Genomic DNA, 19,373 nt, shown 5'->3' with positions numbered 1-19,373 from the left:
ATGGGTTTGTGTACATTATTTTCAATACGTTATTTCACTGTTGATACCTGACTTTGTGTCAGGCAGGCACTGGACAATACAGGGATAGAAAAATTCATCTCTAAACCATTTAATAGAGTTTACAGTTTGCTGTGGGGAGAGGAGCACATTAATTCCAGTATTTAAAAATAAATGTGATGAGTACTTGCAACACCTAAGAGATAAGTACAGCTCAGGAAACCAACCTGAGGAAGTGTGTTAGTAGAGCCTGAGGCTGGGTTTTGGGACAGGCCCTCATCAGAAGGTGTGCAGTACAGAGGGAAGGGTTCCCGCGCATACCTGCAAACTCGCCACTCTGGCCAGTAGAACCTTCGACAATGATGGAGATGTTCAGAAATCATGAGAAATGGCAGGCTTGGCCCTAATTCCCTATATCCTCTTTTCCATTTCTGCTGAGAAAAAAAATTGACCTCCATTTTCAGTAATGGCTAGCACCTTGAGCATTTCCCATGTGTGGACATTGGGTAGTTAGGCCTTTAAGAATATTAACTTATTTAATCTCACAGTGTTAAAAGGGCTGAGGGCTTTTGTTCCCCTTGTATAGATAAGGGGACAGACTCCAGGGCATTGGAGAGTTGCCTGCAGTCACAAAACCAGTTAGTAGCAGAGCTAACCATCAAACAGGTCTGAGTGGTCCCCAGAAGTCATGCTTGTAGCTCCTGTGTGAGGCCGACTTTGTGTGCTGTGCGTGTGTCTGTGGATTGTGGGTTTGTGCATCTCTGCCCCCTTGGCCTGTTTGCAAAGCATTGTTGACGCCCCATGTAGGGCAGCCCCACACTGCTGCCTGATGCTCAACTTCTGGGACATGTGTATATCTCCTTACGATCTACAGGTCCCTGGGTACTGACTGTCACAGGCTGCTGCGTCTTTCCTGTTGACTCATGTTTGGTTCCTCCAGTGAAAACTTTACTTAGAAAGATGCTGCCTCCAAAGTACTTGTCTGCCACCAAACCCAAGAAGTCTTGGGCCCCAGATCTGTATGAGCTAGACAGTGACTTGACTAAGGAGCCGGATGCCACCGTAAGAGAAGGTGCCACTGACCCTGAATTCTTTCATCAGAGGTTTCGGAATTTCCTCTACGTGGAGTTTGTTGGGCCTCGGAAGACGCTGTTCAAACTCCGAAACCTCTGCCTCGATTGGTTGCAGCCGGAGACTCGCACCAAGGAGGAGATCATCGAGCTCCTGGTCCTTGAGCAGTACCTGACCATCCTTCCAGAAAAGATAAAGCCTTGGGTGCGGGCAAAAAAGCCAGAGAACTGTGAGAAGCTAGTTACTCTGCTGGAAAATTACAAGGGCATGTATGAGCCAGGAGGTGAGACTTTGTAGAGCGTGGTGAAGGCCGTCGGGGAGCTGTGAGTTCCTGGGGTTCGCAGCCTCAGCACTGTTGGTGTTCAAGGCTGGATTGTTCTCCTTGGGAGGGGGGGCTTGTTGTAGGACATACAGTGACATCTCTGGCCCCTCTCTACCCACAGGATACCAGTTGCATTACCTCCCCAGCTGTGACAACCACAACATGATGTTGACAAATGTCCCCTGGGGAGTAAAATGCCCTGGTTAAGAACCACCACCCTAAGGTGATATGAAAAGGAAAAGTAACACTTCATTGAGGGCCTCCATGAGCAACTGGTGAGCCTCTGTGGGCCTGACAACTCTAGTCCAGGCTCCCTTTTGTGAAACAGAGGGTGTATTACCCCAGAAAGTTGTCTGTGGCTGCTGTTTAGAGGTGAGGAGGGAGAGCAGTCTCAGCCACTTGCCGGCCCAGGAGCAGAAGGAAGCTAAGAAATGAGAGGATCTGATCACTCCAGCTTCCTGTTGAGGTGGGGGGTAGTGCAGTAGGGGCAAGGGCAGACTCCGCTTGGAGGAGCTATTTCGAAAACACAGGCAAGAGGTGATAGCTCATTAAGTCAGTGTCTGGTGTCCTCTCAGACGACAACAACAGTGACCTCCGCAGCGAAGACAGCATGAGCCGGAAGGGAGCAGAGTCCCCGCCACCACGCTCCGCCTCTTCTTTCTGCAGTGAGTAACCCTGTCCGGTTATGCCCCGCACCCCCCGTTGGGGCATGCTTCCAGACTTCAGTCTAGCTTCCCCTTTCACCAAGTCTGCCACATGATATAAAAGTACACGGTGGGCATGAAGCCTTCGGTGAAGACAGCAGCACCTTCCCCAGGGCAGCTGCTGCTACACACAGATCTGAGGGGAAAGTAAATTAATTGATGACATAATGAGACATTTTTAACACCAAAGCAGACACCAGTATATGGCATGAAATACAATTTTTTTTTTTTAAAGATTTTATTTATTTATTTATTCGACAGAGATAGAGACAGCCAGCGAGAGAGGGAACACAAGCAGGGGGAGTGGGAGAGGAAGAAACAGGCTCATAGCGGAGGAGCCTGATGTGGGGCTCGATCCCATAACGCCGGGATCACACCCTGAGCCGAAGGCAGACGCTCAACCGCTGTGCCACCCAGGCGCCCCGAAATACAATTTTTTTTAAAAGATTATATTCATTTATCTGAGAGAGAGAGTGAGTGAGCAGAGGGAGAGGGAGAAACACTCGCCTGCTGAGCAGGGAACCTGACACAGGACTTGATCCCAGGATCCTGGCTGGGCAGGTTGCTGAAGCCGAAGGCAGTTGCTGAACCAACTGAGCCGCCCAGGCACCCCTACAATTTTCTTTTTAAATAATGAGATAGAGGGGCGCCTGGGTGGCACAGCGGTTAAGCGTCTGCCTTCGGCTCAGGGCGTGATCCCGGCGTTCTGGGATCGAGCCCCACATCAGGCTCCTCCGCTATGAGCCTGCTTCTTCCTCTCCCACTCCCCCTGCTTGTGTTCCCTCTCTCACTGGCTGTCTCTATCTCTGTCAAATAAATAAATAAAATCTTAAAAAAAAAAAAAAAAAGAAAGAAATTTTAAATAAATAAATAAATAAATAAATAAATAAATAAATAAATAATGAGATAGTATTTAAAGCTCTTGGACATTTGCAGCAGGCTGTTTGAAGGTATGCCCACAGCCTCCCCAAGAGGAGCAAAGTCATTACTACTTTGTCTCTAAAAGCTATTTTATTTGTTAAAGGTTCTTCAGTGAACTTTTTGACTTTATAGGAACTGGGAAACCAACAGAAGTGTTTGAAGGGGGACTAACCTCTAAACCAACCTTTGGAACTTGCTTTGCGGTATGCCCCATTTAAGCAAAGCCTCCAGAAATGGTGTTCCAGATCTAGGGTAATAGGAAGAGCCCAGATCATGTTTAGGAGTCTGGAGATGTCAGTGTGGGATCCATTTCCTCAAGGGAGGAACAAGGATAGTGTTCCTTTCCTAAGTGGTATGTGTACACATGAAGGGAGAACACGTGTCAGAGCATTTTGTTAACTCCTTGAATGTCTGGCTTTCTCAGGTGACCGGGACCGGGAATGGGACCAGGACTGGGACCGGGACCGGAATCGGGACTGGGAGCTAGATTGGGAACGGGAGCGGAGAGGCAGAAGCAGAGACCTGGAGTCTCGAGACCGCTGGCCATACACCAGGAATCCCAAAAACAGTAAGTCACACGCTCTGATGTCCCTGATGAGCATGCAGGGTTAGACTGGGCCTCATTCCTTCATGATGCCTTTTCTCTTCCCAGGACTTCCTCAACGGGATCTTTCCCTTCCTCTGATGGAGAAAACAGCTTTTGCGATGGAAAGAGAGCGCAAACGTAGGGACTCCGTGATGGATTATGAGTCAAGATCCCAGGTATGCTTAGGTTTCCTCTCTTTCTGGAAAGGCCATCTTCTTTTCATGGCAGAGATGCCTTTCTTTCCCAAGAGGGTGTGTTCATCTGCTCCCTAGAATCCCTGCTGGGTGTAGGGAGGGGGCAGTTACTCTCTACAAGGAGCCCAGGCCCATCCTCCCCCAGAGGTGGCAAGTGGCTGGGATGACTCCTGCCTATTTTCTCATTTATCCACATAGAGGGAACACTTTTCCACTCAGCATCTGAGTCGTGCTTTGTTCCCTACTGGGCCAGGGAAGCAGAACTATTCTGGAGATCTTTCTGGCCGGCCCACTGTGGGGAGCCAGAGAAGTTTCAAAGCCATACAGCAGACTGGCAAGTGAGAGCAGAGGCTCTGGAGCCAATGAGAGCTGGGTTTGAAGCCCAGCTCTGCCACCTGTTGGGTGTGCAGCCTTGGACCATTTACTTAAACAAGCTGAACCTCAGTTTCCTCTTCTGCAGGATGGATGTGGCGATTGGCTCAGCAGGGCAGCTGGGAGGAGTGAGTGTGATTCATATGTATATATGAAGTGCTTAACATGATGCCTGGCACGTGGTAGGCATAGCCTACCTGTCACCAGTTACAGCAGTAATTTTAAGAGGCAGTGTGCTGGGGAAGTTAGTGAAGGCAAAAAGGACTTGGGATTTGAGCTGACCTTTAAGGAGAAGGGTCACTTATAACATGGCATTGTAAAGGAGAGCCACAGCATGGAAAGGGCTTTGAGAGGAAGAAGGGTAGCTGAGTGCATGGAGCCTGTATCTCTTTTTACTATTGGGGACCTCTCCCAGGTCAGGGAGTACAGTAGTGACTGGGATAAAGTTTCCTGGGCGCCCTGAAAACTTTGAGCCTCACAACAGAGAAGGGCATTCAACAATCCCACAAATAAATGTCCATATAAATACCATATATGACTGCTTATCCAGAGTGCTGTTAAGGAAAAATTGGGAGTTCTAATAAGAAATTGTCATGGGGGTCTTGGTTTGGATTTGAAAGGACATACCTTGAAGGCAGTAACAGTTTGACATCTGAAGGACAGGAATAGTTGGCTAGGTGAAGTGTCAGGGTCAGGACATCCTAGGCGAAGGCTCTGAGGCAGGAACCAAACAAAGGCCAGGTTGGCCAGAACACAGAGAACAAGAGACCCAAGACAGCCTAAGGCATGAGTAGGCCTGGTCGCTGGTTTCCTATAGCCAACCAAAGAGCTCAGCTCTGTCCCCAGTGCACTGAGATACATTAGTAATGATGCCTGCAGTGAGATTTATGAGTTGGGATCAGCTGATGGAGGGCTTTGTATCCTACCCTGAGAGGTCTGTCATTTGTCCTATGTACTAAAGGCAAGCAAGGATCCACAGGTGTGTATGAGAAGGAAGGATGGGTAGTGTCCAGTTATTGAAAGCAGAGCTCCTGCAGCAGCAGAAGGGATATGGAAGAAGGTGGGTGGGGTCAGAGGTGACTCAGTTCCTCCAGCCCAAATGTCCTTGTGCCAGGGAAACAATCTAAGTCTGTGACACACTTAGTTTGTCACTAATTTTGATGCCTTACTTGAAGAAACCAAAGCGACCAAAATTTTAGGAATCTAGACAAAAATACTAAATCATAGACTCTTTCTTAAACTTGATTTTTGGAGGGAAAAAAAGTCTCATTGATACGCATTTGCGATGAATATCAGTGGCTCCCAAGCACTGCTGTGCCAGACGGTAACTAAGTTCTCACTGATATGTGGGGAAATGAGAAATATAAGTGTCCTTATTTTGGGGGTGTTACAATACTCTTATGAAATGAAGATGATAGGAGATTGGTAATTGGCTTTTGTCTTATTTTGCTTTTTAAATGCCCTTCCTTGAGGGGTGCCTGCATGACACAGTTGGTTAAGCGTCCAACTCTTGATTTCAGCTCAGGTCTTGATCTCAGGGTCTTAAGTTCAATCCCTGAGTTGGGCTCCATGCTGGGTGTGGAGCCTACTTAAAAAAAATGCCTGCGCTTGGCACTGAGAAGAGTTGGCTCCATGTCTGTGTCGTCTAAAAGTCTAGAAGCCACTGATTGCTACTAACTCAGTGTGGTAGTAATAGCAGCTGCAGCAGATGTAAATTATATCTTGAGTGTATACACAACAAAATCCTCATCATCTTTTAGCAGTGTGCATAAATCTCTGAATCACTTATGTGTGTGGGTCCTGCCGTGACAGTGAAGTGGTTCCACGCTGCTCTCTGCGTGGTGCCCATTCGAGTGTAGCTTGATTGCAGCTTGTGCAAATTTAGATGCCATTTTGGTTATAGATACGAAGTGACCAACGGCTTTAGAGAAGCCCACTTACATAGATTAACTTCAATTTAAATCAGAGCGTCATTTTTCTTTCATAGGAACAATGTAGTTCAAAATTTAACATGCGTTTATTTTACTCAGGCAGATGAAGAGAAGATATGAAAAACAGCCATTCCTTTTTGCCATTATCCTTGGCGGTCTGTCAACACCAGGGTTGGTGACCCTTCTGACTCCCTGTGCCCCCCAAGTTCTTAACCGCATCTGTTTCTCTCCTATTCCCCCAAGTTAGGAGCTGGTTTCTCTCCTCTTGCCAGAAATGCATCCGTGTTCCCACCCATACTTTCCTTCATTGTATAATAAACCAGTGCTGGGACTTAGGAATCACTGTCACAAACCTGAGCATAGCATAGCTTTTGCTCTTGAACTTGCTGTTGGATAGGAGATTGGCACCCAGCAAAAATGATGCAAGTTAGCTTTATGGGGTGGCAGTTATACTGAGTTTGCAGTGCCTCCTGAGCTATGTAGCTTATTTGTTGTTCTAGGAATTCTCAGCCTGGACCTAGAAAGAATTTCATTTTTGAAGCTCTGCTTAGTTTTGGGTGTGGTTTTTGCTTTTTATCACTGGATGTTGGCAGTTGCATAAATGAGGCTTTCCTCTTAAATCCCAGTATATGTGCCTATTTATTTTTCTCCATCGGAGATACACCTAATTGTGCACACACTTTTTTTGCTATATTTCACGTGGCTATAATGCCACTTCCCAGAAAGAAACTGTAATAAATTTAGTATCAAGATATCTTTACATAGTGATTTACATTTTTTTATGTAATTTTTCTTGATGTTTAAACAACACATCACATTGCAGAAAATCCTCACCCACAGTATTGCAAGGCAGGTTGATGCCTAACTCTCCGTTTTACAGATGAAGAACCTGAGGCTCAGAAAGATTTCTGTTCCCAAGGTTGCATGGCTCATAAATGGTACAGTTCTCCTTTGACCCTTGAGTGTTCTCTGGCTCCAAAACCTGCGGGCTTCCCATGGTGCTGTGTCCATCCTTAAGTCTGTCTCCAGGCCTTGGTGAGGTACTCCCTGGGACCATGCTTCCCTGAGACCAGTGACATTCTAGTGCAGCAGTAAGAAAAGGTCCTTTGAGATCCTGCATAGGAGACTCTTCTGAGTAATGCAGGGAATTTTAAAATTATTTTTAAAGATGTAGCCGTGAAAGTGGAAGAGGCAGCTATAAAATGAAGGCATTCCGTATTTAAAGTTACATCTGGGTTATTTGGAACTTGTCCACACCTAGAAGAGCCCACCATGTATCCATGTTGTACATTGAAGGTGAGCACAGGACAGAGTGGGACCGTGGAGGGAGGCTTAAGTCACAGATCCTGACCAGATGGCTGCCGAAACACGTTTTCCTTCTGTCCTTGTATATGCCACACATAATTGATGTTTGGCCTGTTGAAGCTCTCCCCCCCAACCTTTCCTCTGTGTCAAAGTCTTAACACTTAAGGTCCCACCCAAGTCCTTCTATAAAACCCTGAGCTGTCCCTCTACCAAACTTATTTAGCACTGATTATCTGTACCCCACTTTATTGTTTATTGTTCTCTAATTGTTTCATGAGTCTTTTCTCTCCAACCAAATTATAAGCTGCATGAGGGCAAGGAATATGTGTCATACGTCTTTTGGATCTTCCTCAGAGTATAGCGCCAAGGTAGGTACAAAGTAGGTCCGTAGTAAAACTTGCCTTGGATCACTCAGAACCCCAAACACTGTGAGCACTTTCTACATATCTTTGTATGTGTAGCACCCATGTTGCCAGAATTCTTCTCTCTTGGATGCCCGTGGAAAGACTCCATTGAGAGGTCTGTGTTTGGTGTTTTAGGATGCAGTGTCATACCAGGATGTTGTGAACCTGACTGAGGACAGGAAGCCTCAGAACCCGATTCAGGACAACATGGAGAACTATAGGAAGCTGCTCTCTCTGGGTAAGCAGCTGCTTCTGTCAGTTACTCCAGACCTAGTCATTGAAGCTTTTTGTCACCTTATTCTTAAAGATGTGGGATATTAGAGTTGATGTTAATATATTTGAACTAAAGTTCAATAAGGGTAATAAGAAGCCTTTGAAATATTTCAAGGAGAGAAGTAAATGATGAGATTTATGTTTTTGAGAAATCATTCTGGCTTTGGGTGAAGAGTGTATTGTACAAGGTGGAAGAGAATGGGGAGGTATCTCTTGCCACAAGAGTTGGTACTTTTTTCTAGAGAGGTGGCAGTGAAGTTTTTTTTTTTTTTTAAGATTTTATTTATTTATTAGACAGCCAGCGAGAAAGGGAACACAAGCAGGGGGAGTGGGAGAGGAAGAAGCAGTCTTCCCAGCGGAGCAGGGAGCCCGATGCGGGGCTTGATCCCAGGACTCTTGAGATCACGCCCTGAGCCAAAGGCAGACGCTTGAGCCACCCAGGCACCCCTGCAGTGAAGATTTTTAAATACACATGTAGAATGGGATCCTGAGTTCCCGTTTGGACTGTCCTCAGTGTCATCTAGCTCCAGTCATAGTGGGCAATTGGCTGTGCAGGTCTAACGCTGGGGGGAGAGAGCCGTGCAAGGCAGTGGAGCCTTGGAGAGCTCTGGTGTTCAGAGAACAGCTGGAGAAAAGAGTCAAGGAAGAAGAGAACCATGGCAGGTAGTGAAAAAGAGGGTGTCAGGATTTAAAAGGCGGTTATGAAAGGGTGAAGAATAAAAAGGTTGCACTGGGTTTAAGGACATGGGTGGTCTCTGTACAGATTTCTAGGGGGAGTCAGGAGAATTAGTTAAAATTCAGGGCGTGATCCCGGCGTTGTGGGATCGAGCCCCACATCAGGCTCCTCTGCTGGGAGCCTGCTTCTTCCTCTCCCACTCCCTCTGCTTGTGTTCCCTCTCTCGCTGGCTGTCTCTATCTCTGTCAAATAAATAAATAAAATCTTTAAAAAAAAATTCAGGCTAGAATGGGCTGAGAAGTGGACAGTAAGGATGTGGGACTGCACATAGAAGACGTTCGAGGAGTTGGGTATGGGCTATCTCCTGTTTAGTGATTTGTAGGAAGGTAGACACCATCTTATGGTGATGAGTCTTGTACCCAACTTCACTATATAAGCTATAAGTCATATTATTTTTGTGAACAGGGGTTCAGCTTGCTGAAGACGATGGCCACTCCCACATGACACAAGGGCATTCATCGAGGTCAAAGAGAAGTGCCTACCCGAGCACCAGTCGAGGTAAGCACTAGGCAGATCACAGCTAGTGGCCACTTTAGGTAGTGAGATGGGAGCTGTCTGTACGTATTGGTAAATCTCTTACATTTTATATTCACGCTGTCATCTCAGAAGTCCCACTGTTATTTCTCACACATACAGGGACTAGGGAGTATTTATATTTGGGGTTTCTTTTCAGGTCTAAAAACCATGCCTGAAACCAAAAAGTCGACCCATCGGCGGGGAATTTGTGAAGATGAATCTTCCCACGGGGTGATAATGGAAAAATTCATCAAGGATGTTTCACGCAATTCCAAATCGGGAAGGGCCAGGGAATCTAATGATCGGTCGCAGAGGTTCCCTAGAAGGCCAGATAGTGATTGGAAAGAAGTTTCATTCAACAAGAGGGAGTCGGTGATTCAGGAGAGGGGCTATGAAGGGAATGCCTTTGGGGGAAGCTATAATTTTAACTCGAGTCTTGTTTCCAAAAAGAGAGTTCTTGAAAGAAAAAGGCGCTATCAGTTTGACACTGATGGGAAGGGCTCCGTTCATGAGCAGAAAGGCTATGCAAGGAAGAGACCTTTTGAATGTAGTGAAATGAGAAAAGCCATGAGCATGAGCAGCCTTAGCGCCCCCTCCTTCACCGAGTCGCACCCACTTGATTTTGGGGCAATGCCCTATGTGTGTGATGAGTGTGGGAGGTCTTTCAGTGTGATTTCAGAATTTGTTGAACATCAGATCATGCATACTAGAGAGAATCTGTATGAGTATGGTGAATCATTTATTCATAGTGTGGCTGTCAGTGAGGTTCAGAAAAGTCAGGCTGGGGGGAAACGCTTTGAATGTAAGGAGTGTGGGGAAACCTTCAATAAGAGTGCCGCTCTTGCCGAACATCGGAAAATTCATGCTAGAGAGCATCTTGCAGAATGTAATGACGAGGAGTATGAGGAGCCCTTCATGCCTAGCCCAACCTTCAGAGAGCTTCAGAAAATATATGGAAAAGATAAATTCTATGAATGTAAGGTATGTAAGGAAACCTTCCTTCATAGTTCTGCCCTGATTGACCACCAGAAAACCCATGGTAGAGATGACAAAGATAATGAGCATGGGGAAGCCTTTAAACCTAGCCCACCCCTTAATGAGCTTCAGAAAATGTATGGTAAAGAGAAAATGTATGAATGTAAGGTGTGTGGGGAGACCTTCCATCATAGCTCATCCCTGAAAGAACATCAGAAGACCCATACTAGAGGAAACCTATTTGAAAATAAGGGTAAAATGTGCGAGGAAACCTTTATTCCTGGTCAGTCCCTTAAAAGGCGTCAGAAATCTTACTCAAAAGAGAAGCTCTATGACTTTAAAGATGGTGGGGATGCCTTTAGGCAAAGCTCAGACCTCAGTGAGCATCAGAAAATTCATTCTCGAAAGAACCTCTTTGAAGGCAGGGGATACGAGAAGTCTGTCATTCATAGCGTGCCCTTCACTGAATCTCAGAAGAGTCATACTATAACAAGACCACCTGAAAATGAGGAGAATGAGAAGGCATTCACCATCAGCTCTAACCCTGATGACAACCAGAAGATTCCTGCTAAAGAAAATGCCTGTGAGAGGAAACCATATGAGAGGTCTGTTATTCATAGCTTAGCCTTTGCTAAAGCTCAGAAAAGTCATAGTGCAGTAGGGCCGAGTAAACCACAAGTGATTGCAGAGTCTACCATTCAGAGCTCAGGTGTTACTGAACATCAGAAAGTCCCTGCTGGAGAGAATTCCGAAGGAAAGAAATATGAGAGGTCTGTTATCCATAGCTTAGCTGCTTTCAAACCTCCCAAAAATTGCAATGGAAATGAAGTCATTGAATGTGATGAAAAGGGAGAATCTTCCACTTACAGTTCAGACCTTCGTGATAAGCAACAGAAAACTCCTGCCAGAGAGAACGCTTATGAAGGGGCTAAGAGTAACAACTACAAGGACTCTGTTATACAAAGCGTATCTCGTATCGAACCTCAGAAAAGTCTTACTAGTCAGGGGTCCAGTGAGTCGTCTATTCCCAGCTCAAATGTCCGCGAACATCAGAAGGCTCGTGCTAAGAAAAAAAACATTGAGCGTAGGAACTATGAGACCTCTGTAATTCACTCCCTACGTTTTGGTGAACCTCAAACATTTCGCCCTAGAGAGAAGTTCTATGAATGTCCAGAGTGTGGAGAATCCTTTGTTCGTAGCTCCGACCTCACTGAGCATCAGAAGATTCATGATAGAAAGAAACCTTCTGGAAGTAAAAACTATGAACGATCTGTAATTCGCAGCTTAGCCTCTACCGACCCTCAGACAAGTTACGCTGAACAAGCACAGACAAGTTACGCGGAACATCCCGCGCAGATGAGATACTCTGAACAGCCAGCACAGACGAGTTACGCTAAACAGCCAGCACAGGCGAGTTACGCTAAACAGCCAGCACAGACAAGTTACATTGCACACCCAGTGCAGATAAGTTACTCTGAACACCCAATGCAGCTGAGTTACACTAAACCAGCACAGATGAATTACACTAAACCAGCACAGATGAGTTACACCGAGGAGCAGGCACAGACGAGTTATGCTGAACAGCAAGTGCGCAACAAATGTAAGGAGTGTGGGGAATGCTTTGCCACCATTGAAGAGCTTGGTGCGCATCAGAAAATCTATGCCCGAGAAGAATTCCATGGTCGGAAGCTCTTTGGAAACTCTGTTATTCAGGGCATAGGCCTCGATGGGCCTCGGCAGGTAGAGCCTCGGCAAGAAGAGCCTCGGCAGGATGAGCCAGATGAGCGGGACGAGCAGGATGAGCCTGAAGACACAATCTATGGATGTAAGGACTGTGGGCTGGGCTTTGCAGATCGTGCAGACCTTAAGGATCATCAGAAGGTTCATGGCAGAGAGTATCTCATCGATAGTCGGGAGTACACACATTCTGTAATCCATACCCATTCTGTCAGCGAATATCAGAAAGATTATATTGGAGAGCAGCTCTATGAATGCCCTGCATGTGGGGAATCTTTTGTTCATAGCTCATTCCTTTTTGAGCATCAGAAAATCCATGAGCAAGATCAATTCTTTGGCCATAGAAGGTATGATGAGCCTTTTATGCAACCCTTGGTCATTAACCCACGGAGGCCTCGTGCCCCACAGAAGAATCCTCCTGCAGGAACATCCCTTCAATGCCACGTGTGTGGACAAGACTTCATTCATGGCTCTGTCCTTAGTGAACATATGAGAATTCATACTGGAGAGGATTTGCCGGAGCAGGGCCAGAGAAGTGAAGATGCAGTCAGTCCAGGCTTAGCCCTTACTGAGTTTCAGAGAAGTCAAACTGAAGAGAAACACTATGAATGTAAAACATGTGGAGAATCCTTCCTCAATCAGTCAGACCTTAGGGAGCACATGAGAATTCATGAGAAGGATGAGCCTTATGATTATGGGGCCTCCTTCGTTCACACCTCATTTCTTACTGAGCCCCCCAAAAGAGATTCACCATTCTATGAATGCAAGGACTGTGGGAAGTCCTTCATTCATAACACAGTTCTCACTAAACATCAGAAGCTTCATCTCGAAGAAGAAGAAGAAGAAGGAGCCCAGGAGGTTGAAGCCAATGTCCTTGTTCCACGAGAAGTTCTGAGGATCCAGGGATCAAATGTAGAAGCTGCTGAGCCAGAGGTGGAGGCTGCTGAGCCAGAGGTGGAGGCTGCTGAGCCTAATGTGGAGGCTGCTGAGCCCAATGGAGAGGCTGAAGGGCCAGATGGGGAGGCTGCAGAGCCAAATGGGGAGGCCGAACAGCCCAACGGAGAGGCTGAACAGCCCAATGGAGATGCTGATGAACCAGATGGTGCAGGGATTGAAGACCCAGAAGAAAGAGCTGAAGAGCCAGAGGGAAAGGCTGAAGAGCCAGAGGGAGATGCTGATGAGCCAGATGGGGCAGGGATCGAAGACCCAGAAGAAGAAGGTGAAGATCAAGAGATTCAAGTTGAAGAACCATACTATGACTGTAGGGAATGTGGAGAAACCTTCACTTCCAACTCAGCCTATGGTGAGCACCTGAAAACCCATGCCAGGGTGATAATATTTGAGCCTGGAAATGTCTATGGGGAAAGCTCACGCTACACTGAACATGCCAGCACCAGCACTAGTGACAACGATAGGGCCGATGACAAGTACTTCAAATGTGATGTCTGTGGGCAGCTTTTCACTGATCGCCTATCCCTTGCTAGACACCAGAATACTCACACCGGCTGAGAACACAAGTACAAAGGTTAGGAAACCTTCATTTAGAACTTGACCCCTACTAAATCAGAGACTTCAAACCAATCCATAATAATGTCAGAAGGAAACTTACCTTGGCATGTACACACCTGACTTTTAATATCAGACAACACAGACTAAAAAGAGACCAAAGGTGGAAACTCCTTTGGTTTTAGCTCTCCCCCATCACACATCGGTGTATGCATGTGGGAAAGCTATAGCACATACCTTTCATCTGAGTAATCTATTGAGGGAAAATCCTAGAAGTTTTTGAGATTACAGAAATAGCCCCAGTCAAATGTAAATGACACTTCTGTAGCCTATATATAATGTTCCCTGCAATGTATATAAAATAGCATATCATAGCAAAACAGTAATCACATATATTTGGATTTAATATACAATTACAGTTTACTGTGCAGAGGTACCTTACCTGGTACTGATTTTTTTTTTTTTTTGGAGGAGGAAGAGAGCAACAAATTAGAATATATTTCTAAGTATCTTAGAGTCTGAGAAAGACTTAATTGTGCATTATTTGAACCCCATCAGTATCGTTTTGAGTAATTGTGTATTGTTCCTTACCGTTAAGTATTCCTATAAAAGTCTAAGCATGAAAGGTAAAATGTCTTTTATTCTTTGCTGTTTGAAAAGAGAAGTACTTGGAACTTCCTTTTCAGCCTTTTTGTCTACACCAACACTTTGGAACCTAATGCTGTGTAAGCCTTTACAATATGTGGATTGGCCTTTTGTGACCCAAAGTGATTGGTTGACACCTTGTACCTTGCAGTGATTCTCATGCAAAAATATTACAAGGTTTTTTTTTTAACCAACTTGATGTGTGTTTGATAGTGAATTTATAAAAGCCGAAGCTTTTCCCTATAAATCTTATGCTTTTGCCTTTAAAGAGTGGGTTGTAACCATCACTAGATCACAGTAGTGCCTACTGATGATTGAGAAGCAGAGGGAGAGGCTTTCATGTTGTAAATAAGGATGCAGGCTTACAATTTCCATCACTTCCTTTGTGTGCTTCCTGCCTTAAGTGACAAGTAGCAGTGTGGCTTCATTAGTATTATATGGCCACAAGTCAGTTTGCACCCTGGGTGCCCAGGAGCTAGTATCCTTAGAGCTTTCTATCGCTTAATTCTTGTCTTCACCTGTCTGACCCTCCACCCCATGTCTAACTTGCATTTTAAAAATTAAAAAAAAAAAAAAAAAAGCTTTCTTTACAGTCAACTTAAGCTTAACATGGACTCAGGTTCCCCAGCAGCCTTAATTTGTTTCCTTACCATCTGTTCCTCCCTCTTTCAGCCCTTCTAAGTATTTCCGAGCTATCCATTAGTGTCATATATGTCTGATCACCTCAGTTTTCCACTTAATCAAAAATTGACCTCATAGCTTGAGGTTTCCTGTGTCCTGTTCTGTGGACCACCTGTGCTCCTTTTGCTTCCCCTCCCCTTGCATAATGACTATTAAATTTTTTGGCTTTGAGTTGGCTGGAAAAAAAAAATTAAAAAAAAATTTTAAAGTGGATCTGTAGATTAAGTGAGCAAAAAATAACAGCAGATAATTTGAGCAAGCAAAATTAATATACCTGCTGGGGGAACGTGTCTAAATCTCACTCTCCTAGATCCGCATGGTTGGGGCTCTGAGAGTGTATGTCAGAGCTGCAGGGAATGCCAAAGTCAAGGGAGGTTGTAGTGTTGAAAGCATGAAGCAGAAATGAGGAAGCCAAAGAAGGGAGTCCTGATACATCACCAGATCTAGGAGGGTAAGGAAGCAGACAGAAGGAAACATGGGAAGCAAGGCTTAGAAGGCCAGGTTGGTGGGAATGAATTGAGCAGGATGTCCTGGGCAGTTAAGAAGGGGCCTTTTCGGTGTAGGTGAGGGCCAGCTGCATAGAAAGACCTGAGGTTGGAATGGACATCCAAGGAGCATTGAGGCCCCACATCACAGGAGGACCCTTTAGATGGGAACCAGCATTGATGTTATTGGGGTGAATTTGGGTTTATCGCTGTTGGCAGCATTAACTTGCCAAATGTCAGGGTGCCCATTCCAACCTTATGTTAGTGAAAAATTAAGAACAACATAAATGCCAAACAGTAGGAGAATGATTACGTGAAGGTACCCATGGACTGTCATGCAGCTGTTTAAAAATGATAATCATGAAGAGTTATGTAGCAACGTGGAAATATATTTACGGAATATTGAGTGGAAAAAGCAGGACACAGAATTATATTTATACTACAGTTATAAGTGATTAAAAATGTATGCTTATAGTCAAAAGCTGTTGTGTTGTTGTTGCTGTTGTAGGCTTATAGTTGAGCATTATTTTCTTAAATTCTTTGAATGTTCTTTATGGTAGTGTTAACTAAAAAGTTTATAATCACCTTTCCATTGTGAACATAATTTGAACTCATTATCAGACACTTGGAAAATACAGAAAAGTGGAGGAAAAAATCCATATTCCAACCATCCAAAGACAGATATACTCTTCAACATCTCATTTATTCTTGTTTCTGTGCACAGGTTTATGATTATAACTGTGTCAAAATGTGTTTTCAAAATAGCCGTTATGTTATCTTTGTGGAATTATGGTTAAATACTTTCATCTTAATGTCTTCAAATGTTCCTTATAATAGTGTTCTGATAACAAAGTTTATTATGTGTGTTTACATTACAAGCATAATACATACCCAGAGGAAAAATTGGAAAATACACTAAATTAGAAAAAAGAAAAAAGTCACCCATATTCCCAATACACAACAACTACTGTTAACATCTTGATCTGTTTCCTCCGTCTTGTGTTAGTGCACAAGCTTGTGATTATAACAGTGTTAAATATGTATGCATAAAGTCTAAAATGAAAAAAATACAGAAAATAATTAAAATAGTGTTGTCATTGTGGGATTATGGTTAAATATATTGTCTCAAATACCTTTGGTGTTTTGGTATTAAATCTTATGTCTGTATTTCTCCATTACAAATATAATACATACTCATAGGAAACTTTGGAAAATTCAGTAAACTGGAAGAAAAGAAATTCACCCATATTCCCAACACCCAGCAACAATTGCTGTTAACATCTTGATCTGTGCACCAGTCTATGATAATTAGGATGTTAATGATAAGTATACATAGAGTCAAAGATGGGAAGAAATATGGAAAACAGTTAAATAGTTGTGTGGTTGTTGTGGGATTATGGTTATTTTGTCTTGGTTTCCTCGAATGGTCTTTATCATAGTGTTTTGGTAATCCACCTCTATCACATATATTTCCATTATAAACACTGTATGTGTTCATCATAGAAACTTTGAAGTTGCAGAAATGTAGAAGAGAAACTCACCCATATTTTCACCATCCAAAGACTGTGGTTAACATCTTGATATACTTTCTTCATCTTGTTTCTGTGCACAGCTTTTTGGTTTGATAATATGGTTGTGGTTGTTCTATCTATCTGTAATAGTGTCAACAATAAAAATAAAGTTAAAAATAAGATATTTGTCAGTCTCTTCTTTTGTCCATTTTAAGTGTTTGGGGTTGGTAATACAGTTTTTCTTACAACTCTAAATCCAAAAGCTTAGTGCCTCCTTAGGCCTTTAAGTTTGGCTTACAAGTCTTACTACATTTTTAAGTATTTGTCTCAACAATTACTTCTAAGAGATATTTTAAATACTACAGGATTCCACATTTTTAAATGTACTTCTATATATTCCAGTAGTGTTTTTAGATTTGATAATAAACACTAGTTATTTGAGTCAGCATTTTTAATTTTTAATCTCAAACACAAGATTCTCTCAAGGAAAAAAAATACAAACAAGAGTGATCCCTTAACATAAAAATGTTGATACTATGGTTTTGACAGCACAAGCAGGGGGAGCAGCAGGCATAGGCAGAGGGAGAAAGAAGCAGGCCCACTCAGCTGCCCACTGAGCAGGAAGTGCCACGTGGGTCTCAATACAAGGACTCTGAGATCATGACCTGAGTCAAAAGCAGATGCTTAACTGACTGAGCCACCCAGGTGCCCCTAGAATCTCTTTATAAAGTGTCTACTCCTAACTCTTCCTTGAGGTTAATAGTTTTCAGGGGAGTCATTTCCCTTATTTTAATCTGACTTTGCCACCTGAAACCTCTCATGCAATTTGATACGGTATGATCCCAGGTAAATTGAGAGGTAATTTTTAAACATGTCTGTAATTCCATTATGATCAGAGATTTTTGGCCAGGTTGCTAATTGGATCACTGTTAGCTACAACTGTGGTTTGCATCATACCCAATTTGGAATTGCTGTGTCCTTGACTCTAGGACACAAAGGAGGTGTTTATATACTTGACCCCTTCGAATCTGCATGTCACATGACTGGATTCTACTCCTTGGGCTATAAAAATGTGGTTTTCATTTAATTCTAACTACTCTGGAATTTGACAGTGGCAGAGTCCCGGGTTCTTTCATATTATTAGAAATTATTTATATTAAAATGAAAGCCCATTGAATTATGGTTATCTCTTGTGATGTCTGACTCCTTGAGACAGACCCCTCTATGCTGAGGGGTATCAGCGTAGTTCAGGGTAAGAGGGCCAGTTCTCGTAAGATTGATTTCCTGAAGAGTATATTACAAAAGGAAGTAGAGGAAGGGAATTAAGTGAAGGTCATTTGGGGTTGCCTGACAAACACTTTCATTCTTTAGGAATGCCTCCACCATGTGTCAGTTGTAGAGGTAACCATGCCCCAGCCACCATGTTTATGCCAATAAATTTGACTCCCCCTTGGTCTCAGCTGATTGGCGCTCTTGGGCTCCCATTGTGCAGTCCGACTCAGACTAAGGACTACCTGAGAGGTCATAGGTTGGGGCTGGGTGTGCTGATGCACAAACAGGTCTGGAATAAGGTCATATCGTTGGGGGGAAGCTTGGCTCCTGGCCCCCTCACCCACCCTAGTACCTTGTGGATCCTGGCTGAATTGCCCACTTTTGGGTTTCCTAAGAACTCCTGTATCTTTAACCTTCCTTTCACATGAGCTGGCTTTGTTACTGAGGCAGTTTTTGCTGTTTTTACCAAGAAAAAAATCCCTTCCCCTTTCTGGAGACTACTCCATTTTGTGGGAATGCCATAGTGCCCTGCCCCTACCTCAACCAAAGGCTGATACCGGTGCCTGTTGGGCTCCCTGAGCAGAAGGACACACTCAGAGGTCATTCCAATGGTAGCACTGACTGTTATTAGTTCCTGTACAGATAGAGCTGTTTTGGTAACTGTCCTTCTTGAGGACTGACTGTTTAGTTTTTCCTTTGATTCTCTGGGCTACCCAGTATCCATCCGATCTATTCATTATTTGCTTTACTTGGCCAGCGTTAGTTACTTGCAACCCAAAAGAGCCCTGATAGAGAAGTTAATACCAGAGAATGGGTTGGAGATGATAAACCTGAGGGAAATGTGAGATACTTTGAATTCAGTGTTGGGCCTTGGGTGGAAAACTACAAGACCAAGGCATGTGGTAGTAAAATATCTAAATATCGGTTGTGGTTGGCCTTCTGGAGTCAACTGCTTCCTGTGGTGAAGGGTTTATTAGCTGTCATCATAGACAAATTCAGAAATTATGAGTGTCAGTATCAAGGTAAAGAAGGTTTTCTATAAACACCTTGATCCTGCAGGTCACTGACTTACTCAGCTAAATTGATACAAATACAGTCCTGCTGTATTTGTAACATGAAAAGTTTGGGTGGCCCTAGGGAAACAGAATTGTGGCATTTGGAATGATGGTATGTAGGAGACTTGGAAAGATTGAGACAACTGAAGCTCCAACCGCTTTGAGACACTCCTC

The 19,373-nt window shown here is 44.0% G+C and overlaps 1 protein-coding gene across 1 annotated transcript; it reads left to right on the top strand.

Annotated features, from left to right (window-relative positions):
- Positions 1-587: 587 nt before the first annotated feature.
- PEG3 (paternally expressed 3) lies at positions 588-17,052 on the top strand. Its single transcript, XM_040633773.1, has 8 exons — positions 588-1,351; positions 1,966-2,059; position 2,766; positions 3,499-3,583; positions 3,668-3,777; positions 7,943-8,045; positions 9,222-9,314; positions 9,490-17,052. Exons 1-8 carry the CDS (start codon positions 958-960, stop codon positions 13,551-13,553), a joined length of 4,944 nt encoding a protein of 1,647 aa, XP_040489707.1. The 5' UTR covers positions 588-957; the 3' UTR covers positions 13,554-17,052.
- Positions 17,053-19,373: the final 2,321 nt, after the last annotated feature.

This window comes from Ursus maritimus, unplaced genomic scaffold (genome assembly GCF_017311325.1).
Source record: "Ursus maritimus isolate PB19 unplaced genomic scaffold, ASM1731132v1 scaffold_19, whole genome shotgun sequence".
Classification (NCBI taxonomy): Eukaryota; Metazoa; Chordata; class Mammalia; order Carnivora; family Ursidae; genus Ursus; species Ursus maritimus.
Note: the sequence above shows the minus strand (reverse complement) of the source record. Positions and strands in the feature narration are given on the sequence as shown.